This window comes from Prunus dulcis, chromosome 1 (genome assembly GCF_902201215.1).
Source record: "Prunus dulcis chromosome 1, ALMONDv2, whole genome shotgun sequence".
Classification (NCBI taxonomy): domain Eukaryota; kingdom Viridiplantae; phylum Streptophyta; class Magnoliopsida; order Rosales; family Rosaceae; genus Prunus; species Prunus dulcis.
In genome coordinates this window covers 40,421,590-40,447,456 of record NC_047650.1, presented here as the reverse complement: position 1 = coordinate 40,447,456, position 25,867 = coordinate 40,421,590, and the positions used below count along the sequence as shown (strand labels likewise).

Sequence of the window (25,867 nt, the reverse complement as noted above, 5' to 3'; positions counted from 1 at the left end):
CATATTGGAATAGTTATTGAGAAAGCTCTTCTAGTTATTGATTTATTGGGCTTTCTATATATGCATAATTTGATCCAACAAATGAGACAAGAAGTTATCCGCTGAGTTTTGATTCATACCTATGACTAGAGGTATCCAACAAGGCGTTTAAAATAGGCCCAGTAGTCTACGGATTATTGAATGGGCTCAATTTTCCCAACGGGCCGACTCGTTTAAATTCAAATTCTTAAATTATATTTATTTTAGAGAAAAATAATACATATATTTTTTTTGGAGAAAAAAAATAGAATTTTTTTAAACCTCAACAATAGTCTAGCACTTTTCTATTTAAATATACTTCAAATTAAGGCATTGACCTCTTTTTTCAACAATTAATAAATCTTGTTAATATATACATAATTGTAAAAAAAATTGAAATAAAATTGTAAAAATAAATAATAATAAAATATAATACATAAGTCGACCTTGTCGTGGGCTTATATATGCTCATTTAGTGGCTCAACACGAGCTCGACCTAGTCCTATATATGCTAGGGTCGTGGGCCCAGCCTGACTTAATAATTTTTATTAATGGATGAACTTGACTTGATCCATTTATTAAATGGGCCTACTCTAAATTTTTGTCGGAACTGTTTGACATCTCTGCATAGTACATAAACACATAAATTTAATAAATTTATTTTTTGAGTACAAGCGATAGTCTAAACTATATAAGAGGGGGTTTCTCTCACACACACACACAACTATGATGTAGTGTGGATTCAAATTTGAGACTTATGGTTATGGTATGCAAGTTAAGACCATTCTTCCACTAGGTTATACCCTATTGGCTCATTTAATAAAATTTAATGTGCCTATAAAGTGCTTCTACAAAAGCAGTGCTGAATAAAAAATTATTTTGCTCATTACCTTTTTGATACATACTATATTCTATTTTAATCAAACCTAAACTAATGAAATTTTGTCCACCACTTGTCAAACAGAAAAACGTCTATTGATTGATCCTTAATCTTCCTTGATTATCCATTAAAAGTTTCCATTATTTCATTTAATCATAAAAGGCATGATTTCATATTGTCACCCCTTTTCCTTATCTTGATTTTTTTTTTCCTTTTGATTTATGCAATTTTGTAAAACCCAAACAACAACAAATTAGAATTTGCTTTGCAGAGGTTGTGAACTAATGCAAATTGGTTTAAGATGAGAGGTTGGGTGGGCGGCGGCGACGACAGGGTGGGGTGGACCATGGGTAATGACGCCGAGAGACAGTGCAGAAAGAGAGAAGAAGGGAGGGGTTTTTTTTCCCTTTTTTTTAAATAAAAAACTTTATTGTTATTGTTATTATTATTATTATTATTTTAATTTTATAATATTTAATTATTTTTAACGTATGAAATTACTAAATTATCCTTATATTTAATGGCAAATTTGATGAAATTTTGATGATTTAGACAACATGGGAGATTGTTGAAAAAACAAAGTTAATATCCTTAATTTTCTTAAAAATAGAATGGAGTCAATTGAAAATTAAGTACAAATTTAAAGCATAAATCATCATTTAGCCTAAAAATAAAAAATAATTCAGATAAATTTTTTTTTTTTTTTTTTTAGGTTGTTGGGGAGAATTTTCCTTCTAGAAAGTTTAGAAACTGATGCCAAAGCATTGTAAATAAAAAATAAAAAAAAAATCCCACCCGACTAAACATTTTCGTGTAAAACCAAAATCACACCCAAAATCTTTCCATTTTCTCCTATCTCCCACCGAATCCAAGATCACCAAAACTCTGGTCATTTCCCATGGCTCCCAAATCCCAACCTTAATCTTCACTCCTCGTCGTCTTCCTCCTCCTTTTCTCCAATGGAGAACTACCCCTACCCGGACTCCCGCGAGTCCTCTCCTCGCTCCCGCGAAATCGACTGCGAAACTGCCTCCTGGGCCGACGACCAACCACCGTCCGCCACGTCCACCTATAAGGTCAAGTTCATGTGCAGCTACGGGGGTAAAATCCAGCCCCGCCCGCATGACCACCAGCTCGCCTACGTCGGCGGCGACACCAAAATCCTCGCCGTAGATCGCAACATCAAGCTCTCCGCTTTCGCCTCCAAGCTCGCCTCCCTCTGCGACACACCCAACGACGTCGTCTGCTTCAAGTACCAGCTCCCCGGCGAAGATCTCGACGCCCTCATATCCGTCACGAACGACGAGGACCTCGAACACATGATGATCGAGTACGACCGCCTCTACCGCGCTTCCGCTAAACCCGCAAGGCTCAGGCTTTTCCTCTTCCCTCTCGGCAACAACCCTTCCGCTAGCTTCGGCTCCAACGAGAGTAAGTCGGAGCGGCAGTGGTTCGTCGACGCTCTGAATTCGGTTCAGATTGGCTCTCCCGATGGTTCTTCTCCGACGGCTCCGGTCACGGCGTCGCCGGCGAACCCCGATTTCTTGTTCGGGTTCGATAAGGGGTACTCGGCTGTACCGGTTCAGAAATTTCCCGAATCGGTTACTCCTCCGACGGTTCCCGATTCGCTTGTGAAAAACCCTCTGGTTGGATCGGAGGATCGGCAGGTGGTCGGAGAACAGGTGATGTCTCAGGTGGAGATTCAGAGGCAGATCCAGGAGTTGCAGAGGATGCAAATCGCCGCTGGTCATGAGCCGACGACGATCTATCATCGGAAAAGCGACGAAATCGGAAATCCTAGGGCTTATACCCCCGATTACTACTCTCAGAAACTTCCAGAAAACCTAGCACCAGTGCAAGGATCTTCTCCGGTGGCAATGTCGACACCTGTGCAAATGCCTACTGCCTATATGCCGGAGAGGCACATGAACACTGGGGGTTATCCGGTGGCGGCTGGTCAGTCTGGACCGGACCAGCCAGTTTACCTCATTTCAACGCCGACCGGGGTGTACCAGGCACCGGCTCATAGACCCGCGACTGGACCGGTTGGTCAGGCGTACTATGGAGTACCGCAGAGGATGGTACCGGAGGTGTACCGAGACGCTCAGGCATACAATACTGCAGTGGCAGCACAGCAAGCTCAGCAAGTGCAGCAAGTGCAGCAAGCTCAGCAAGTGCAGCAAGCTCAGCAAGTGCAGCAAGCTCAGCAAGTGCAGCAAGCTCAGCAAGCTCAGCAAGCTCAGCACGCTCAACAAGCACAGCAGGCTCAGCAGGCAAAGGTTGGAGCTTATAGCGAAGGGTTTGCACAGGTTGGATACGAAGCGGTTGGGAGGCAGGTGTACTACACAACAGCTGGAGGTGTCGTTTCCTCATATCAAACGGTGGCCCCGGTGGCAGTAGACGGAAGACAAGGTGGTGTTGGTGCGTTGAATCAAATTCAAGACGGTAAGGTTGTTGTTTCCATGGCTTCCCAGGCCTCTGCCATGTGACAAATATAAACAAATAAATTCATAGATAATGTTTTTTAATTTTTGTTTCTATGGTTTTATAGTTTAAATAAGAAGAATGAAGAATTTAATTATATGGATTGTGGTGGATATTTCTGGTTGTGTGGTGGTAAGACAATGGACATTGTTTCTTGTGTATTTGAGGAATTGTTTTTGTGCAAATTATTGGGTCTCTTTTGTTTTGTTGGTTTTGTTGGTTTTGAATTGATAGTAGTAAAAAACTAATTGACATAGATGCTGTGATTGAACCCTTTGAGTAATATTTTACTGTTTTGGTTACCCAGACAAGTGACAAGAACCAAGATAAAGATATTGGCAATATGTTAACATTTGGGCCTGATATGTAGCTGCTTTGGTTATCCAGAAAGTGGATCCCTGCATCGATACAAGTATTTTATTCAAAACCTTGTGACTTTTGGTATCTATTCATTATTAATCTGCGGGTGTGGTGGAAATTATTTGGTCTATTTTTTATGTTGGTCTTTGGAATGGGTTGCAAGTAGTAAAAGAGTAAAAACGAGTAACATGTCGCTGCTTTGGCATCTATTCATGAGGAAATGTCTATTGCAATCAAATGTACCTCCTCTTTTTTGAACTTTTTTATTTAGTGAAATGTCTGTTGCAATCAAATGCCACTATTTATACTTTATATAGATTAAATAATTGTTGTTGATTCTTCTTTTCCAGCCTGGTTTTGTTAGACGATCCCTTGATTCTTTCAGCCATGATTATTGAAGTAGACTATTATTATTATTATTATGTTAATTATTCTATAGAGAATGGGTTTTGGCGCATAAACAGGCTTTCTAATGCTTTCAACCGATAAAATAATCTTTCTAATGCTCATTGGGCATCTGCCTCCAAAAGCTGGTCAAGATAGAAGGGAATAATATGAGAAAATATGTCATCAGAATGGTGGTGGAGTAAAGCATAAGGAAAGAATATATGAAATAAAAATCTTTTTGTTGTTTTTCTTTAAATCTTTGTTTTTATATGGTTTTGTATAGTTCAGTTGTACAAATGACTAGGCTTGAATTTGGAAACCTATTTGGTTTTGTTGGTGGTATTGTTTGAGTGTAAATTATTGGGTCTCTTTTGTTTTGCTGGTCTTGAATTGATAGTTAAAAATTAAAAACACTTGACATGGATGTTGTGTTTGAACCTTTTGAGTAACAAATAGTGCTTTGGCTACCAAGAAAGGTTACAAGAACCAGGATAAAGATAGTGTCATTATGTTAGCGTTACGTTGAATGCTCGTTTCATAGCTCAATTATAATACCATATATGCGCTGCTGTTGCGGTCGATATTTTATTCGAAGCCTTTGTGTAAGAGATTTGGTATTATTTTTTATTAAATTTTTTTATGTTGATCTCTGAATAGAAAGAGTAGCAAAAGACTAAAATATCAGTAAGTGTTGTGATTGAGTTCTCCGAGCAACATGTTGCTAACTTGCTGCTTTGGTTTACCAAGAAAGATGACAAGATGAAGATAATGGCAATAGGTTAGTGTCAAGTTGAGTATTATATAAGCTCAATTATGAAGTGCAATTGGGCAAATTTAGATAAGCTTTGCTGCGTTTGTGATGGGATCTGCATCGGTATAACTATTTTATTCAAAGCTTGCAGTTTTGGCATATCTTATTCATGAGCAATTTGACAAGAAGAATGCTCCAGCTCTCGTTTTCTTAAAAAAGAAATATAAACTTATTTATTTGGTGAAAGGGAGTTTATACTATATGTGTAGATTAAAAGATTGTTAATTCTTCTGTTTCCAGATGGGTTTTGGTGGATAATTCCTTGATTCTGATTCTCTGTGCTATTCTTATCCAAGTGGGTTATTTTTATTATTTAATGTTGAATGGATTCTGGTGTGTAAACACTCATTGTATTCTTTGCAAAAGTTAGTCAAGGTACAAGAATGTGAGAATATGGGGAAGGAAAAAAAATCATTAGAATAGTGGAGGTAATCATATGTGGGAAATATCTTGTGTTCTATATATATATATATACACACAAGGAATTTCAATTGAGATATTCTTTAAATAAGTTTATTTAAGAAATATCCTTGTAGGACTCACTCTTTATTGTATTTTATTAATTCAAAGAGTCTATTTTGTAGGTATTCATTTAAGGATTACTTGAATTCGATATCATTTGACTATTCAATTGAATTATTGAAATTTTAGTATTTTATTAAAGTATCGTGTTAATTGATTTTGTAGGACTCAATTTGATGTCGAAACGGTTTCCGATTTGTATAATTTTTTGCAAAGATGATCTATGAATGTAGACTTAAAAAATAGACAGTTTGGATTGTTGAAAAAAAAAATCGCAGAGAACCCTAAAGGGTCCTTAAATAAAATTATTTGATGAATCTTTCAATAGAAAGGAAATATATATAGACAAATAATTCATCAAAAAAAGAGATTAAGAAATCAAAAACTGATGTATGGTCCCAGAGTTGTGACCATCAAATGAAGAGAAACTCTCATGTAATGGGGATATAACTTTTTGCTATCTCGGTCAATAATGTAATGGCACGTAGGATAATTTTTTCACTTGTCGTTGTGTTATTGGCCGGAAATAGCAAAACCGTGCCATCCCCATTATAGGTGAGTATTTTTTCTTTGGATTAATCGTTTTATTAGTCCCTGAATTTAGACTCGATTTGCATTTGAGTACCTTAATTTCCAAAATGGTTCCCGTGGTCCTTCAACTTTAGTTTCGTTAAGATAAATGGTCATGCCGTCAATTTTGTTAACTTTTCTGTTAAATACAGGGGTAAAATGGTATTTTTGTATAAAAATTGATTAAAATATGAATAAAAAATAAAAATTAACTCTCTTTTCCCCCCTCTATTCCGATTTCTATTCTCCCAAAACTTGAAATTTTTTTTTTTTGGGTTGGTTTTTTTATTTGATTTTCATTATTATTTTAAAGATATTATTTTATATTTTATATTTTATTTGAATATAAAAATACCATTTTGCCCTTGCATTTAACAGAAAAAGTTAACAAAATTGACGACAGGACCATTTGTCCAAATGAAACTAAAGTTAAAGGACCACTGGAACCATTTTAGAAATTGAGGTACTCAAATACAAATCGGGTCAAAATTCAAGGACTAATAAAATGATTAACCTCTTTTTTTTTTTTTTTTGCATCAGATGACAACCAATTATCAACAGGGGTCAATTTGATACCTACTTCAAAAATCCATAATATATATATTTAAATTTAATACCAATTAAGTTTGTATTTTTTTTTTTTCCTGTGTAATGTCAGAATTTCCACAAAATTCGTCTTGAGTTTCGAGGAATTTGAGACTAGTCCTGTCAATACATCCGACGTTTTAAGGGGGAGGAGGAGGATGGGAATGTAGAGGAGGAGGCGTCATCTCTTTTCCTAGCAGCCATTGGTTGCTTATTCATTTCTTTGCCTCTATCACATAATGATATTTAAGGCTATCTAATGATTATATACAGAAGTGTATCGAGATAGATGCCTTGATCGGACAAGCTGTGCAAGTCAACACGTTCCAGCACCATGTAATCAATGTATATACATTCGTAAAGAAACAATTATTGCCCAAATATCAAGGGCTGGAAGTGTGAAAGATTTGTTTGTTTGTTTGTTTTTTTTATAATTTACTTTGGAAGTCTTTGCCCATGTGGTTTTTATAATTGGTATCAAAGGTGGAGGTCTTTTTATAATCCGCATGAGGATCACACATCAAGCTGTTTTGGATTTGTTTGAATGGAAAATTAGTCAAGTCCTCGGAACATTAAACCTTCAATATCAGGTGGTACATTGCAACACAAAACAAAGTCTGAACGCAACATTGCCACAAGATTAGGAAAGCGATAATTTGACCTAACAAGAGTGAGAATCCACACCGCCCTATTTTTTCATACAAGAGAGCTCAAATTTTAATAAACATACATAATCATCAATCAAGATAATTCACATATGATCAGCTGAAAAACAACATAAACCGAAGCTGTGATTTCTTTTTATTGCAAGCACTCCAGTACTACATTACACCATATTCTGGTGGTCTCTGCAGAACCACAATCCAACGGCTGAAAACGAAAGTCTTTGAACTTTGGCTGCAGCAATATTTCATTTTTCTTTACCATAGCATTTAATGCTATCAAGACTTTGGTATTGTAATCTCCGTATAAAAGGGATGTGCTTGCAATTGTATGTTGTTTTTCATTCCATTCCAGCACAGGTGTTCAGCCAAGTAGAGAAAAACAGACGAAGCAAATCCAGTGTAACAAGGAAGTCCAAACAGAACCACAATGTGTAAAAGAAACACCAAGGCCCGCATGCTACCAATCCAGCCACAGTAGCTGCTGGGATAGCAGCTACCAATCTTTTTTGCTTTTGCTGCTCCTTCATTTTACTTCGGTCCAATGCTAGGATCAAGCCTCATTTTTTTGGAGGTGTGATGGCTTGGTCCTGCCTCATCATCATCCTCATCATCATCATCACCTTCATCATCATCATCATCATCACCTTCATCATCATCATCACCTTCATCATCATCATCATCATCATCATCATCACCTTCATCATCATCATCATCATCATCACCTTCATCATCATCATCGGTTGAAATTCTTCTTTTGCCCTGCAAGTATGGGACGAAGAATTGTATGCCGCCAAATGACTTTTCATTGATAAATTTGTCATAGACTAGACGGATCCCTATTTTCTTCACCCTGAAATTGAATCCTGGAATTTCAGCAACAACATGGACGGAGTCGCCCCCTTCCAAATTCAACTCATAGTTTGATAAATGTCCAACCCAAAGAAAATCTTCACCGAAAGTTTCGTGGAAGTAAGCCGATCTGGCTATAAAACTAGCCCGCTTGGTATGATTAATAACACAAAAAGAAGCAGGATAATCGGATTTTTTATCACAAGAAGAATAAACCATGCACATAGCCAACGATGTTGGACTACAACCAAGAGGCACTTCAAAATGAACTTGGCCACCTTCCCCAACATGCTTGAACCACTTGGGAATATCACTTCCAGATAGATAAAGTTCAGCTCTCCCATTCCATCCCTATACCATGTTGAGGAAGATTTGCTTAAGCCATAAGTATAACGCATATTTTGCATAAGCAATAAATGTATAAGTGCTGCAAATTCTTACTGAAGAAGCCCTTCTAAAGGAATTACTTAATATATATGTGGTGCTTCAGAGAGAGAGAGAGAGAGAGAGAGAGAGAAAGACCTGTAGCATGCTCTCCTCAAGAAGGATATCACTGATATTATTGCGTGGTTTCATCGACAATGACATGCCCGAGTTTAACGCCTTATGCAAGCCAGGAAACTCAATGAGTTTGGGGCAATTATTTATTTGCACATATTCTGGTGACATTTCTGAAAAATTTGGCATTCTTTCCAATGCAGTGCAATGATTGGCGCTTAGGAGTTCCAAACTTGTTGGTAAATCTTTGATTAAACCAAGATTTGTGCAATGATCCAAATACAGATATTCAAGCTTGGGAAGGCCACTCAGGCTTGGCAGGGTATGGAAATGATTGTGTTCAAGACTTAATGCGCTTAAAGAAGATAGACTCCCAAGATTCACAGAATCAATCGCATCATCAGTTAAATTGCATTCATCCAATGATAGCGTTAGAAGGTTGGAAAGGCCACTGAGGTTTGGAAGGCTATGGAAACTATTTTCCGAAAGATCTAATCTTTCTAAAGAGAATAGACTCCCAAGATCCTTTGGAAGTGCACTTAAATTGCAGTTTTTAAGAGATAACTGTGTTAAAGAGTACAAACCCCGTAACGAAGGAGGTAGCTGCAAAGGCCGTTTTAGGTCACATAGAGACAATTGTTCAAGCTTCTTCAGCCGTACTATGGCAGATGGTACTTCTGTTATGGCTGTCTTATTTGCAAGAAAAGTTGTCAACGATACCAACTTGCCTAACTTCTCATCCAAGATTTCAAATCTTGAACAACCATTAAGAACAAGAGTTTCTACAGATTTTAACCTATAGAAATTCTTCGGGAGCCTCTTCAGCTTTTGGCAGTCTTTCAAATTTACTGAAGTAAGATTTTTGAGATCTCCAACGGATTTGTGAACCTTGGACAAATTCTTACAACCTTTGAGTATCAACTTCTCAAGATTTGGGAGTTTTGAAAAGTCTAGTGATTGCGTTAGGTAAAGGGAATGACTGAGATTTAGAATCTTCAATTTCTCCAGCGTCTGTTAGACAAAACCAAAGTGATGAAAACAAAAATTAAAGTCCAAAAAGAAGAGATAGAAAGCACATGATGCATGGGATGTACAATACCAGAGGCAAAGAATTGATGATTTCACGTGCTGAGGCTACATTGTACTTACCTCAGAATCGTTGCAAAGAACTTGTCTGAGGTTGCTATATCGCATGTCGATAGCAACTATGTTTGGCTGACACAAGTTCTTTGGTATGAACTCTAGAGGAAATCCACGCCAACATAGCCATCTTAAATTTTCAGAAAGATATTTGTATCCTCCAGTGAGCTGCACGTAGTTGAGTTTGAGCAATCTCAGTCTCTTCATATTTGAAAATGCTTCTGTACTGAAACTAGTCTCTTCAAGACTTGGCAAATTTAAAACGAGTCCTTCAATTTCTTCAGTTCCCTGTTGAAGAAAAACAACAAGAAGACGCTCTAAATAAGATGAGGGTCATTTGCATGCGAATAAATCAGTTTTCCTTTGTACTCTCTTAGACTTTCCTTTCCATATTCTATTTATCTGTTCATAAAACCTATAATATGGATTTTACTAATAAATGCATTGTAGTTAATTAGTTTATATAGTTTCTTGGTACAAAACACCTTTCCATATTCTATTTATCTGTTCATAAAACCTATAATATGGATTTTACTAATAAATGCATTGTATTTCTCTGTTCGCAAAAAAGCCACAACCATCCAATATTTGTGTGACATAGTTCTTGTCCATTCCAATAAAGAAACAAGATATATCACCAAATATATCCTTCTGGCAGTCATTTAGCCTGTCATAACTTATTTTGAGCAGATTATGAATTTCATCACAAGGAATTTCTTTCAATTTAGCCAATGTACTTTCCCAGTTTTCTGTGCTTCTTCTAAACAAAGAACAACCTAAAACTTGAAGAGCCAGTGGCAATCCTCGACAGTAACCAACAAGTTCTCTTGCGAGCTCAAAATATCCCTTATTAGGAAAAGTATTTTTAAAGGCATGCCAACTAAGTAGCTCAAGAGCTTCTTCTTCTTCCATTGGTTGTGCTCGATATATCTGGTTGACTTCAAGTATATCTAGCAAATGTTCATCTCTTGTTGTTATAATAATCCTACTCCCTTGGGCAAATGTGTCACGTTTTATGGCTAATGCTTCTAGCTGCTCCACGCTGTCTATATCGTCGATTATGACAAGTACCTTTAAGCTTCCAAGCCTTTTTTCTATCACCTTGATCCCTTGAGCTACACTACTTACCTTTATCTTGGTTGGTTTCAAGATATCAGAAAGAAGTTGTTTTTGCAAATCAACCTGTTTCTTTTCCCTCACCTTTTCAAGGAAACTTTTACCCTCAAACCTATCATAAAATTCGTTATAAATGGCTTTTGCAACTGTTGTTTTACCCATTCCGCCCATACCCAAAATTCCAATTATGCGAACATCATCGAATCCAACGCCCAAACATTCACCGATAGCTTGCACGCGAGAATCTATTCCAACTTGGTAGGGGGCTACATGTGAGTAGGTGTTGTTCAACAGTCTAGTGATCTCCTCAATTATATTCCTTATAATCTCTGCTTCATGCCTGATATTATTTAAGTTAAAATTAAAGCAAAACTAGAATTATCATACAACACAAGACCACATTAAATTAATATATTTTTTTTTCATCACTGAATTGATAAATTCAATTATTTCACCGATTCTAACATTACCATATATAAATTTAAATAATTACTTCTAATTTCTAAACCTCCCAACATGAAGTTAATTCCAAATGTTAGGTTCTAGTGGGTGGAGACAAACTCACATATGTAAGGGAAATATGAAAAGAAAAAATTGTGGGCTGATAAGATATAAGTGACCCCAACCTAACAGTTTAAGCTTTATTATAATAATCATATAAGTAGAGACCTAAGAAAACCAATTCATGTACATGATGTTGGCAATTAAGTTTTGAAAAAGGAATTAAAGAAAGAATTAATAGTTGTATGTAAAAACTTGGTCTCAAGAAAAAGAGAAATGAAAAGCCAGAACTCATGCTTTAGGGAAAAAAAGAAGTAGATTTTTCCAAGGAAATTTAGTAGTTACCCATCCAAAGTGTTTGTAAGATCCCAGCCAGATAAGTTTCCAGATCCAAGAAGAGCATCTCTCCACCTCTGCACCTTATTGTGATCTGTATCTTTGTGTTTAAGAAATGCCTCTGCAAAACTACGAGTCTGTTTCCTAACATCTGAAGGGTCAACATCATAGAATATTGGCAAAACTATTTGCCCAAGTGTTCTTTTACACTCCATGATCTTAACCAGCTCCTCAAGACACCATGTGGAATCCGCATACCACTCAGAGAAGACGATGACAGAGATCCTAGACCCTTGGATTGCCCGCACAAGTTCGGCTCCTATATCTTGCCCTCTTCTTAGCTCTTCATTGTCAATAAACACGTTGATTCCAGCCTCTTTTAGTGCCATGCAGAGGTGGCTCGTGAAGGTTTTGCGTGTGTCTTCACCTCTAAAGCTTATGAACACGTCATACCTCCAACGTTTTAAGGAGGAGGAGGAGGATGGGAATGTAGAAGAGGAGGCTTCATCTCTTTTCCTGGCAGCCATTGGTTGCTTATTCATTTCTTTGCCTCTATCACATAATGATATTTAAGGCTGTCTAATGATTATATACTGAAGTGTATCGAGATAGATGCCTTGATCGGACAAGCTGTGCAAGTCAACACGTTCCAGCACCATGTAATCAATGTATATGTATTCATAAAGAAACAATTATTGCCCAAATATCAAGGGCTGGAAGTGTGAAAGATTAGTTTGTTTTTCTTATTTTTATTTTTAAATTTACTTGGAAGTCTTTGCCCATGTGGTTTTTATAATTGGTGTCAAAAGTGGAGGTCTTTTTATAATCCGCATGAGGATCACACATCAAGCTGTTTTGGATTTGTTTGAATGGAAAATTAGTCTTAAGTCCTCGGAGCCTTCGATATCAGGTGGTACATTGCAACACAAAGCAAAGTCTGAATGCAACATTGCCACAAGAGTAGGGAAGCGATAATTTGACCTAACAAGAGTAAGAATCCACCGTCCTATTTTTTTTTCATACAAGAGAGCTCAAATTTTAATAACACATACATAATCATCAATCAAGATAATTCACATATGATCAGCTGAAAAACAATTTAAACCGAAGCTGTGATTTCTTTTTAGGCTTATTATCACAAAACGTCCCTAAGGTTTACAAAACTATCAGATTGCATCCTGAATGTTTTTTTTTTTTTTTTTTTGGTCATTCGTGGTCCTCAAGGTTAGTATATGTGATCACAAATGGTCACTGCCGTTAGGTTCCGTTCAAAACTCCGTTAGTTTGCTGACGTAACATATACATATATCACAAAATATCCTTGAGGTTCACGCACCTATCACAAATGGTCCCTACGAATTTTTTTAATTTTTTAATTTAAAATTCATAAAATTTTGGTTTTCTTTTTAAAATTTTATGAATTTTAAATTATTTAAAAATATATATTATATTTAAAATACATGTGACACTATATTATTCTAAATATGGGCTCCATATATAATATATGCCACATCAAACCAATGGAGTTTTTAAAAAATAATTTAAAAATAAAAATACTAAGGGCTGGAAGTGTGAAGATTTGTTTGTTTTTTTATTTTATTTTTAAATTTACTTGGAAGTCTTTGCCCATGTGCTTTTATAATTCGTATCAAAAGTGGATGTCTTTTTATAATCCGCATGAGGATCACACATCAAGCTGTTTTGGATTTGTTTTAATTGAAAATTAGTCTCAAGTCCTCGGAACATTAAGCCTTCAACATTAGGTGATACATTGCAACACAAAGCAAAGTTTGAATGCAACATTGCCACATTTGTTTTTTTCTAGGTGGTAAATGCACACATCCTCTGGTCCTGGTCGTATTTGTGTACAATTCCCTATAATTAAATATAGGTTTTTGTTCTTCATAAAGTAGGAAGGTCTCAAGTTTAAGACATGTCCATTCTTGTTAAAAATAAAACACATACGACATGTTAAGCACTCAAAAATTGAACATTGGACACTGTAAACTATCCATATTGACTTCATTCTCATATGCACACTCTCTGTGGCCGTTTTTACAACTTCATTGCCTTTCTCAACGACCTCTTCACTGAGGCAGTGAACTGGTTGCCTCTTTTTCCTTCCTCCTTGCACTTATCAATAGGTTCCTTTGAATCATTCTCCATTAATTCCTTTTGCTTCTATACATTCGTAAGGAAAACCATACACATCACATAACTTTAACTACAATCATGAATTTTCTGTGGATCTTTGCATTGTATAAATCAAAATTATTACCTCCTATGAAGCCAAGTTTGAAATTGAGCAAAACCACAGCTTTTCCGTCTGAGGACTCAGTGAACGTACAGTTCAAAAGATATCATGAAGTTTGTTCCATTTTCTGCTAAGAGCAGCTTTTGGTTTCATACTCCAGTTTTCTGCCTGGAAGTATAATTACCTGGACCAAGAGTATACATAAGAGTTGATAATTCACCATGCATCAAACAGATAAAATGTTGAATGCAGAATTGCAGGATTTTAAAAATGGCACATAATAACCTACATTCTGTGAATAATACATATTTTTATTATCAAAATATGTGATCTTCTTTATCAAATTTATTTGCCAGGTGAAAGAACCAGTCACCGTTCATTAAAGACCAACTGGTTCCAATGAACTCAGCTAGCTCATGGGTTGCACCTGATGGAGTCATCCGAATTACCTTTTCTGGGAGACAATTGTTTCTTCTTTCTGCTACCATGAACTCCTTGTGATGCACATCAAACAGATAAAAAAATTTGGATGCAGAATTGCAGGATCCTAATTTTGGCTCACTACCATCAACGCTCCCTGAATAATAAATATTTTTAAGATCAGGGAGAAGAAGAAAAGCAACATAGCTCTTGTACCAATCTCAGAAGCCCCTTATACCAGATAACTCATTCATGATTTTATGTGTGTGAGATAGATAGAGCAATGTAGAGGTACACTTCGGTCTAGAAGTTCTTGGATTTCCAAAATTAACGTGACTGAATGACTATAGGTATTGCCAGTAACATTTGGTTTGAGGTCTTATCTTGTCAATGAGTACAAGAAGTTGTCATGATTCTACATTCGAATTGTTCATTAATTTGAAAAGTTTTAATTGAGAGCATAAATGGCTATTTTCCACGACTGTTGAACTACATTTGCATGCTAAAAGTGACATGGTGAAAACACAACCTCGAATCTGAATTCCATAATTCCTGTAAGGAACTGCAAAGTACTTGGAAATCAAATTTATATGCTTGAGTTACCTCATTTGGATGCTCATAAGCTCATTATCGGCCTCATCAACAAAACATGTCCAGCTTTTAGCATTTTGAAACCTTCCAGAGAGTGAAAGGAAACAAGACTTTGATAATGGACGTGTACAAACCATGTGCAGTACATATGACGAAAAAATCACAGTAGTCAAAGAGAGCAATGCGTAGGATGGGCTTTGATCCAACAACTGCAGAATTTGCCATCAACTCAAACCACTTCTCTACTTGCAGTTTAGAAACTGGACTGAGGAGGTCCTCTAGAGTGATGGTTGAAATTTTTAAAAGTATAGGAGTCTTTGATATTGACAAAATCGAAGAAGAATAGGATATAAGTTCAAATAGCATATGTCCAGTAGGTTCGCATTGAAAACCAGAAACCATTTCCTCTGATTCAGAAGAAATGTTTATCCTTCTCCTGGTATTAAAGAACAGGTCTGGCCGTTCCTTACTAAAGGAGACAAAGAGGCTGCCTTTATGCCCGACCAGTAAATCTTTGACCGCCACAATCAGCACCAACCTGAATATGAATCAGGAAGAAAAAAAGGGTTAAAACATTGATACACCAACATTTACTGGTAGAAGCACCAAGGCTAGAACCAGTGTCTATTTCTTGCAATCCAAGTAAAAATAAAAAAGTGTAGGAGATAAAGACGTTGAAATCCTGTTAGGAAGCTGAATGATATCTTGGTACAATCAGATACAACTACCTTCTTTCTCACTGCTTGTAATTGCAGTTGGCTGAGACTGATGGTGAGAGGAGATGGAGCACGGCCTTGGTACATTGCTCCTGCTCTCCAGTACCTTGTGCCAAATTGCTCCTGTTCTCCAGTACCTTGTGCCAAAGGTCTCTTCCCATTGCTTGGTTATCTCAGAAAACCCAACATCTAGCTTTTGACCCTTGGTTCTGTCAGAATCTGTGTCATCATTATTGCCACAAGATCTTTATGGTAAGAAGCAGGATGCAATTGGTGAGAGTGACAGATGAGGTCAATGTCATAAGTTGGAACACAAGTGCTTAATAGACCTATCTCTGTTTCTTTTGATCATACGCAAAAAACCTTTATATCCGGCAACAGCTCCCTTGAGCAAGAGGTTGTCATTCACATAAGATCTAAATACCTGTTAGGATTGTTGTACATGCATTAGATAATTAACTTGGCAAATATACGAGACATTGTTAACAGAAGGAGAAAAGAGGAAGTTTCTAGTATGAGACATTATACTGAGCATATTTCAGAATCTTGCAATATGCATTTCATAAATAAATCCTTGGAGCAGAATAAGAAATTTAATGGCCACTTGTACCGCTTGATATGTATTCCACTAATTATGAATCAGATACATTGATATTTGAAATGATTACCTGACAACAGAGCGGGATTTGCCTTCTGACAGCTGAAACTAGCATACTTGGTGCTTTCTGAAGCTGCATCTTTCGTATACTTGGTGCTTTTGTATTGAGTTCATATGGCTCATGAGGATGCAGTATGTTCCAAATTTCTTCTGTTTTCGTTTTGCAAGTTCTCTGAGTTGAAGATACAACATTCTTGTTGTCCAGGATTCTCCTGTAGAGACTTGCATAATCAGTCACACAACGCACCTGGAAAACCAACAAAGTAAATGCAGATCAGTATAGTTGCGACCAAACTAGGAGAATTTAGTGTTATGACAGCAGATCATGTGCCTATTCATGCACACACACCCAAGAAAGTGTGAATTCTAATCTGAGAAATCTACCGGGTTGAGCCTATGACAATGCCAAATCCATTCACAATCAAGAGGCACGACTAGAGGACCTTCTGAAACCTGAGATTCAGCATGTTTGGCAAGTAGAGGAAGCCAGCAATATTTGTACCTGAAATTCGCCGAGGAAACAATTCACAACAAATCTTGAATTGTTTTTATTTAATGGATCAGAAGGAAAAGAAAAAAAAAACAATATATCCTACAGACATTTGATGAACTAGAAGATTCTGAAAGTTTATTTTCTTTTCTTAAATCGGTAATTTGATTTTTCTTTGGACCATAAGGTTGTTAAGATGGGATTGCTCCCAAGACAAACAAAGACAAAATGGCTGCAAAAACAAGGTGCTAGGAGTAGTGACCATGAAGTAATTTAAGCTATGAAAATTCATGTACTGTAAGTAACACCACAGCAATAGCAACAAAATCACTTTTTAATCTGCATACCAGTTAATGGCCTTGTACAAAGCAGGGCTGTCATAGAGATGCCGGTTTCGATCAACAACGGCAAGAAATTGCAGCTGCTGTTTAGCTGCAGCCACAAGGTCTCGGCTTATCACAATCTTCTGCGCTTCAGACCACTCTAGTTCTTGCTTCCTCTCCATTCCTCCCTAAAAAAGGAAAGTACTGACCAAACTGGAAAAGAATAATATATGTTGGTACAGTTCAGGCATTCGACTATAACATCACATAAGAAAATATGGTGCTCACGAGTTGTATGTGAGGTCCATAAGGATTGTTTTTTGAGTACAAGTGATGGTCTAAATGAAAACCAATAAAAATGTGTATTTTCTATATATACAATACAAGCCTTCACATGCAGGTTCACATGGATAAATTGTGGGGATTGTTCTGTGCCTCAATTTAGATGGGGGGAAGGGATACAGCAAAGTTCAAATTAATAAGGACTTTGGATTGTGCTATCAATTTGATCAATCGAGTTTCTTTCTTTAAAAAAATAAAAATAAAAGAAAATTCAAATGCATTAATAAGAAAGAATGACAATTACAACACCAGTGTAAAAAAGTAATTTCAAACACCATGCTACCATTCCAGCCACACTAGCGGATGGGAGCTATCAATCTCAAAATATAACTTCAAAAAGTCTTTTTGTTTTAGGCATTTGGCCCCTCCATGCACGAAAAGTGGAATGGTCTACCTTTTCTCCTTACCCAGGTCCAATACTAGGATCAATCCTTATTTTTTGGAGGTGCGCTGTCTTGGTCATCATCATCGTCGTCGTCGTCGTCGTCGTTGTCGTCGTCGTCGTTGTTGTCATCCTTATCCTCATCCTCATCCTCGTCCTCATCGTCATCATCATCATCACTCTCATTGTCCTCATCGTCCTTATTGTCGTCGTCATCATCAACATCGACAGAAAATCTTCTTTGGGGACTCAAGTATGGGATGGAATAACATATATCAAACGAATCCTTTTCATTGATAAATTTGTCATTGACTAGACGGATCCCTATTTTCTTCACCCAGAAACCTGGAATTTCTGCAAGAACATCCACGGAGTCGCCCCCTTCCAAATTCAACTCATAGTTTGATAAATGTCCAAGCCAAAGAAAATCTTCACTGGAAGCTACTAAGAAGTTTATTTTGGCTACGAAACTAGCACACTTGGTATGATTAATAACACAAAAAGAAGCAGTAGTTAACTTGGCATCACAAGAACAATAAACCATGCATATAGCCAACGATGTTAAACTACAACCAAGAGGCACTTCAAAATGGACTTGGCCACCTTCCCCAACATGCTTGAACCACTGGGGAATATCACTTCCACCTAGAATAAGTTGAGTAGGTCCATTCCATCCCTATACAATGTTGAGAAAGATTTGCATGAGCAATAAATATAACACATATTGTGCATAAGCAATAGATATACACACATGTTGTAAGCGTTGCAAAACAATACATATATATCACATCTTACTGAGAAAGCACTTAGAAGCGCTTCTGAGGAATTATTTGATATGTGCTTCTTGAGAAAGCACTAAAAAATGCTTTTAGAACTCATTAACACTAGTAACTATTTATGTCAAACAGTTCCAATTAAGCACTTTTAGTTGTCTGAAAACACTTCACGTTGGTCAGTTAAGATTTTAAAGATAACATCAGTTATACATACATAAATATATATATATATATATATATATAGAGAGAGAGAGAGAGAGAGAGAGAGAGAGAGAGAGAGAACCTGTAGCATGCTCTCCTCAAGCAGGATATCACTGATATTATTGCGCCTTTTCATTGATAATGACATGCCCAAGTTTAACGCCCTATCTAAGCCTGGAAACTCAATGAGTTTGGGGGAATCGTCTATTTCCACATTTTCCAGTGGCATTTCTGAAAATTTTGGGATTCTTTCCAATGCAGTGCAATGACTGGCGAATAGGTTTTCCATACCTGTTGGTAAATCTTTGATTTCACGAAGGTTTGTGCAATGATCCAAATACAAATTTTCAAGCTTGGCAAGGCCACTCAGGCTTGGAAGGGTATGAAAATGATTGTATCGAAGGCCTAAGTTGCACAAAGAAGATAGACTCCCAAGATTCATAGAATCAATTGCATCATCCGTTAAATTACAGTCATCCAATGATAGCGTTGTAAGGTTGGAAAGGCCACTGAGGTTTGGAAGGCTCTGAAAACTATTTTGAGATAGATATAATCTTTTTAATGAGAATATACTCCCAAGATCCTTAGGAAGTGCATTTAAATTGCAGTTGCTAAGAGATAAATGCGTTAAAGAGCACAAACCCCGTAACGAAGGAGGTAGCTGCAAAGAACGTTTCAGTTCACATAGAGACAATTGTTCAAGCTTCTTCAGACGTACTATGGAAGATGGTACGCTTGTTATAGCTGTCTTATCTGCAAGAAAAGTTGTCAATGATACCAGCTTCCCTAACTTCTCATCCAAGATTTCAAATCGTGAACAACCATTAAGAACAATAGTTCTAACAGATTTCAACTTATAGAAACTCTTTGGGAGACCCTTAAGCATTTGGCAGTCTTTCAAATTTACCAAAGTAAGATTTTTGAGATCCCCAATGGACTTGTGAACCTTGGACAAACTCTTACAATCTTTGAGTATCAAGTTCTCAAGATTTGGGAGTTTTGAAAAGTCTGGTGATTGTGTTAAGTAATGAGAATGACTGAGATTTAGAATCTTCAACTTCTCAAGCAGCTGTTAGACAAAACCAAAATAATTAAAACATAAATCAAAATCCAAAAAGAAGAGAAAGAGAACATGATGCTATGTACAATAGCAGAAGGAAGGAATTGATGATTTCATTGAGGCCACATTGCACATACCTCCGAATCCGTACAAAGAACTTGTCTGAGGCTAGTATATTGCATGTCAATAGCAACTATGTTTGTCTGACACAAGTCCTTTGGTATGAACTCTAGAGGAAATCCATACCAGCAGAGCCATCTCAAATTTTTGGAAAGATATTTGTATTCTCCAGTGAGCTGCACGTAGTTGAGTTTGAGCAATCTCAGTCGCTTCATATTTGTAAATGCTTCTGTACTGAAACTAGTCTCTTCAGTACTTGGCAAATTTAAAGCAAGTCCTTCAATTTCTTCAGTTCCCTGTTAAATGAAAAAAAAAAACCCCTAAATAAGAACGACACACTACAAATTAAATCACTTTTCCTTTGTTCTCTCTTAGACTATACAGTCATATGGATAATGAAATCGACTTGTTTACATACACATTGAGAGCGTACAATTTATTGGATGTCTCATGCATAAAATTTGATTGAGAGAGTACTTACAGATTTGTTTATCAATACTGATTTTACATCTTCAGGATGCCACAATCTCCTCCGTTTTCCAGGATACTTAGGAGACTCTGCACGCTCGATTTCTCTGCCCATGTCTCGAAGCAAATCATGCATCATCAACTTGTTTTTTTCATCAACGAATACAAGGCAACGTTCAAGCAGGACCTTGATTCCTATTTCCGCAAAAAAGCCACAACCATCCAATATTTGTGTGACATAGTTCTTGTCCATTCCAATAAAGAAACAAGCTATATCACGGAATATATCCCTCTCGTAGTCATCACTTAGCCCATCATAGCTTATTTTGAGCTGATTATGAATTTCATGACAAGGAATTTTTTTCAATTTACCCAATGTACTTTCCCATTCTCCTATGCTTCTTGTACCCAAAAAACAACCTAAAACTTGAAGAGCCAGTGGCAATCCTCCACAGTAATCAACAACTTCTCTTGCGAGCTTGAAATATCCTTGATTAGGAGAACCATTTTTAAAGGCATGCCAGCTAAGTAGCTCAAGAGCTTCTTCTTCTTCCATTGGTTGCACTCGATATATCTGGTCAACTTCAAGTGTATTGAGCAAATGTTCATCTCTTGTTGTTATAATAATTCTACTCCCTTGACCAAAGGTGTCATGTTTTATAGCTAAAGCATCTAGCTGCTCCACACTATCTATATCGTCAACTATGAGAAGTACCTTTAAGCTTCCAAGCCTTTTTCCTATCACATTGATCCCTTCAGCAACACTACTTACCTTTATCTTGGTTGGTTTCAAGATATCAAAAAGAAGTTGTTTTTGCAGGCCAACCAGTTGCTTTTCCCTCACCCTTTCAAGGAAACTTTTACCATCAAACCTATCGTAAAATTCGTTATATATGGCTTTTGCAACTGTTGTTTTACCCATTCCGCCCATACCGGAAATTCCTATTATGCGAACATCATCGAATCCAACGCCCAAACATTCACTGATAGCTTGCACGCGAAAATCTATTCCAACTTGGTAAGGGGCTACATGTAAGTAGGTGTTGTTAAATCGTCTAGTGATCTCCTTAATGATATTCCTTATAAAATTTGCTTCATGCCTGGTATTGTGTAAGTTCAAATTAAAGAAAAACTAGAATTGTTAAACTACAAGAGCAAATTAAATTAATACCTTATTCATCGAATTGACATAAATCAAAATCTTCGAGTTCTGTTAAACTTTGTAATAATATAACACTTGTTGACCCACTTTCTAATAACTTAAGTTATTGGAGCATTTACATGTAGACCTAACAGTTTAAGCTTTATTATTATAATCATTCAAGGCATCACATATAAATAGAGGCCTAAGAAAACCAATTCATGTACATGACGTTGGCAATTAAATTTTTAAAAACAGAATTTAAGAGAAGAACTCATAGCTGTGTGTAAGAACTTGGTCAAGGAAAAGAAACAAAAAGAATTAAAATTAAAATTGTCTAAGGAAATTTAGTAGTTACCCATCCAGAGTGTTTCTAAGATCCCAGCCAGATAAATTTGCAGCTTCATGAAGAGCAGCTCTCCACCTCTGTACCTTATTATGATCTGTATCTCTGTGTTTATGAAATGATTGTGCAAAACTACCAGTCTGTTTCCTGACATCTGAGGGATCAACATCATAGAATATTGGCAAAACTATTTGCCCAAGTGTTCTTTTACACTCCATGATCTTAACCAGCTCCTCAAGACACCATCCAGAATCCGCATACCGGCTGGAGAAGATGATGACAGAGATCCTAGACCCTTGGATTGCCCGCACAAGTTCGGCTCCTATATCTTCCCCTCTTCTTAACTCATCATCATCAATAAACGTGTTGATTCCAGCCTCTTTTAGTGCCACGTAGAGGTGGCCTGTGAAGTTTTTGCGTGTGTCTTCGCCTCTAAAGCTTATGAACACGTCGTACCTCCAACGTTTTGAGGAAGAGCATGATGAGGATGAAGAGGAGGCTTCATCGGTTTTTCTGGTACGCATTGGTTGCATAGAAGAACACTAAGCTACCACATGTCAATAATAGTGAAGATCAATTGAATTTGAAATGTAAAAAAACACAATCATATAAACATATCTATGCACAAATTAGTAACACAAACTCTATACCTTCTACCTAGTTTCTCTATTGCACGGCCCAAAGAGAAGAATGAAAAGATTTAGAGCAGTAGAGCAGGTTGTCTTCTTTGAGGCATTTTGTCAAACAACTTGCTTCCATTCCATACAAAATTTCCTGAAAACTAGACACCTTCATAGGTAAAGGAACATAATTGCCTTCACTCATATGTCATTGACTCTATACAGAGGTGTAGGGTTGGGTGATGCGCCTATGCCTATGGCTAATGAATGATAGGAATCAAGATGTACCAAACTCTGTTGTTTGATACAGAAAAAAATATATATAAAAGGGAAACTCTGCTAGCTGTTTAATAGTATAAATTCCATTCAATGAAAAAACACAAATGTTCGATGCATAAAGAGGCAATTGTTGTCCAAAGCAAGGACTGAAAGTGTGAAAGATTTGTCCTTTTTTTTCTTTTTTCTTTTTGACTTGGAAGTCTTTGTTAATGTGTTTTTATAAGACTTATTTACACCCGAAATTATGTTCAAATCTCATTTTGTACCTCAAGTTTAAAGTGGCTCACTTTCTTAATTTCACCAAAGTTTGGTGATCCACTTTGTAATTTCATTCGCACATGTAGATTATTATCCATCAATTAGATGGATGATGTGGCAAGTGGAGCCGCCTCCATATAGATAAAAACATAATTAAATATTCTAATATTTAAAAATAACTAAAAATTAAAATAAATCAGAAAAAAAAAATTCAAATAATTAAAAATATCCTCCATCATTATCATCTCTACAGCACCATCTCTACAACCACATCATCATCTCTACAGTACCAACAACACCATCTCTACAACGTCATCCCTCCATCATCATCCATGCAGCACCAACAACACCATCCCACCAGCCCATAAACCCACAAATTACCTTGCTGGACCGGAGGATCAGAGAGATAGAAAACCCAAAAAACAAAAAAAACTCAGTGGTTTCTAAATGATATCCCTGGAGCTCTACTTTTTGGTGTTTGCTTTTGTCTAAAACTGGAAAGGAGGTTCCAACTTCAAACCATGGGGAGCTTCCTCCATCCAACACTGAGCTTGGTTTTTTTATATAAAAGGAAAACCAAGATCGATGCTCAAAAAAGAAAGAAAAAAAAAGAGAATTATGGGATTGATGCCAGAACCCACCACCCCCACCCCCCACCATCTCATTTTGACCATGAGACTGCGGTCAAAAACCTCACACGTCGACCTCGCTCATGTCTCTGTTCTTGGCGAGTTGCAAGAGAGATGACGATGAGGAAAAGATGCCAACTTTGGCTTCTGAGAAGAGGAACAGAGCCAATGGTGGAAAAGCGCTGGTGGGTTTTGTCGATTGGGTTTGTGGGTGTGTTATGGTTTAGGTTGATTTTTTTGGTTGAGCTTGTGTTGAGTTGCTTGATTTTTGGGGTTTGGAAAAGGGGGTTTCAAATAGATTGGGGGGATTATGTTTGGGAGTTGGGGGATTTAGGGTTTGGAGATTGGGTTATTAGGGACGAATGATGATGGAGGTTTTTTAATTATTATATAAAAAAATTTAATTTTTAGTTATTTTTAACTATTAATTATATTTTTATATACAACCCTTGGACATTGGACATTGGAAACTCTAAATGATGCACAGTGAACCAGAAGATTATGTTTCTATATACAACCCTTCCTGATTCGATCGGACAACAACCATAGATATAAAAATTATGAGACAGTGAATAAATTAGAAATTAAGGTATCTATAATCTAATTAATAAATTCCATTTCCAAATATAATGTATGAGGAAAATCATCATAAATGGACACATGGACAGAAGTGTGTGAAGAGGCGGTGAAAGAGGAACACTGGTCACAACATGATTTGGCTATAGAGAGAAAAGCCCTTGAAAAATTCCATTGAAGAGATTACACCCGTAAAACTCAATCTTTCAGAGAGATATATATATAAGTGATTTACAGTATAATGAACCAAAGAATTGGTTTCAGGGGCAAGAAACCAAAAGAATCTCTGAAAAGTAAAAGACTTTACTCAGTATATGCATGTGCTAATTAACAGTCATGGCTGATACATGAAACGGAGGAGCCCGTTTGCCCATTTTGGCTACTGCTACAAGTGCTTGCACCGTGTCTACATTGTTGAACCTCCACCTTGGTCTTGCTAACCTTAACAAGTGCAAAGCGAAACTGGGATTTACACTTGATCGACCAACACTGCACTGTGTCATCAGATGTCTTCAGTGAATTTACTTTGGCAGTTGAGAGAGTGTGACTGTTTGTCCCATTTTGGCTACTGGTTCTTGCACCAGGTCCACTTTGATCAACCTCCATTGTTGTGGTGCTAACTTTAACAAGTGCAAAGCCAAGCTTGTTGGAGTCATCTCGGAATGACCATAGCTGCAGTGTATCACCGGTCTTCAATTTGTTTGCCTTGGCAATTTCTCTCCAACCTGAAACCAGATTGTACACAATACTACCTCCCATGGTCCATTTCTTGAGGCGTAAAGTGTACTCCTTTAGAGATGGATCCAACACTTTAACAGGTATACCAACAAGATGCTTCTGATTGTGACCATTACGTAGCTTCAACTCAGTCTGATCCTTTTCGCTAAGAAAATCCTCTTTAACTTGTTTCATCGGTATGGAAAACCGTTGGTTATTGTCGGCGACATCAGTATCAAAAAGTTCCTTCTCGATCACCAATTTGAGGTCTCCACCACCAATGCTACTAATCCTGTTTTTCATGTCTTGAGGCATCTCTCGTTTCAGTGATGATGGTGACTTTACATCTGCAGTACTTTTGACATGAACCAGCTTTTGTTTCTTTTGCACTAGTGCTTCATTGTTGTTGTCTTCATGACCATGATCACTCCCAGAATGAGCAGAAAGCCTCTTCCTTTTCATATTCATACAACTTATACTTAGGACAGAATCATGAGAAGCATGTGGCAAAAACCTTCTTTGAGTCCTCCTCATACTTGACCTTTTCTTCTTGGGTATGTTAATGTCACTGAAGTGGAATGTTTTGAACTCTGACCTTTTCTTTTTAGCACAGAAACTGATGAATTCTGCAAGAACAGCTTTTTCGTCAAAAACCCACTTGGTTGTGAGTCCATTCCCATTCCCCAACTCCATCAATTGTTGGGTTGCAACTTCAGCCAACATATCCAAGGAAGAAGAAGAAGATGATGATGATGAGAAAACCCTTTTGTTTTGCTTG

The 25,867-nt window shown here is 37.0% G+C and overlaps 3 protein-coding genes and 2 pseudogenes across 3 annotated transcripts; 1 reads left to right on the top strand and 4 right to left on the bottom strand.

Annotated features, from left to right (window-relative positions):
* Nucleotides 1-1,677: 1,677 nt before the first annotated feature.
* On the top strand, nt 1,678-3,863 carry LOC117614401. Its single transcript, XM_034343201.1, has 2 exons — nt 1,678-3,343; nt 3,690-3,863. The coding sequence occupies exons 1-2, from the start codon at nt 1,858-1,860 to the stop codon at nt 3,695-3,697; spliced, it is 1,494 nt and encodes a 497-aa protein (XP_034199092.1). The 5' UTR covers nt 1,678-1,857; the 3' UTR covers nt 3,698-3,863.
* A 3,306-nt stretch (nt 3,864-7,169) lies between these two features.
* On the bottom strand, nt 7,170-12,249 carry LOC117619998 (annotated as a pseudogene).
* A 1,333-nt stretch (nt 12,250-13,582) lies between these two features.
* On the bottom strand, nt 13,583-17,999 carry LOC117625757 (annotated as a pseudogene).
* On the bottom strand, nt 17,942-22,923 carry LOC117619988 (disease resistance protein RUN1-like). The gene is made up of 6 exons (XM_034350073.1): nt 22,661-22,923; nt 22,023-22,557; nt 20,537-21,623; nt 20,073-20,351; nt 18,958-19,944; nt 17,942-18,574 (listed from the first exon to the last, which is right to left on the bottom strand). Exons 2-6 carry the CDS (start codon nt 22,541-22,543, stop codon nt 17,942-17,944), a joined length of 3,507 nt encoding a protein of 1,168 aa, XP_034205964.1. The 5' UTR covers nt 22,544-22,557; nt 22,661-22,923.
* A 1,776-nt stretch (nt 22,924-24,699) lies between these two features.
* Nucleotides 24,700-25,867, bottom strand: LOC117625750 (B3 domain-containing protein At5g24050-like). Its single transcript, XM_034357296.1, has one exon. It carries the CDS (start codon nt 25,810-25,812, stop codon nt 24,700-24,702), a length of 1,113 nt encoding a protein of 370 aa, XP_034213187.1. The 5' UTR covers nt 25,813-25,867.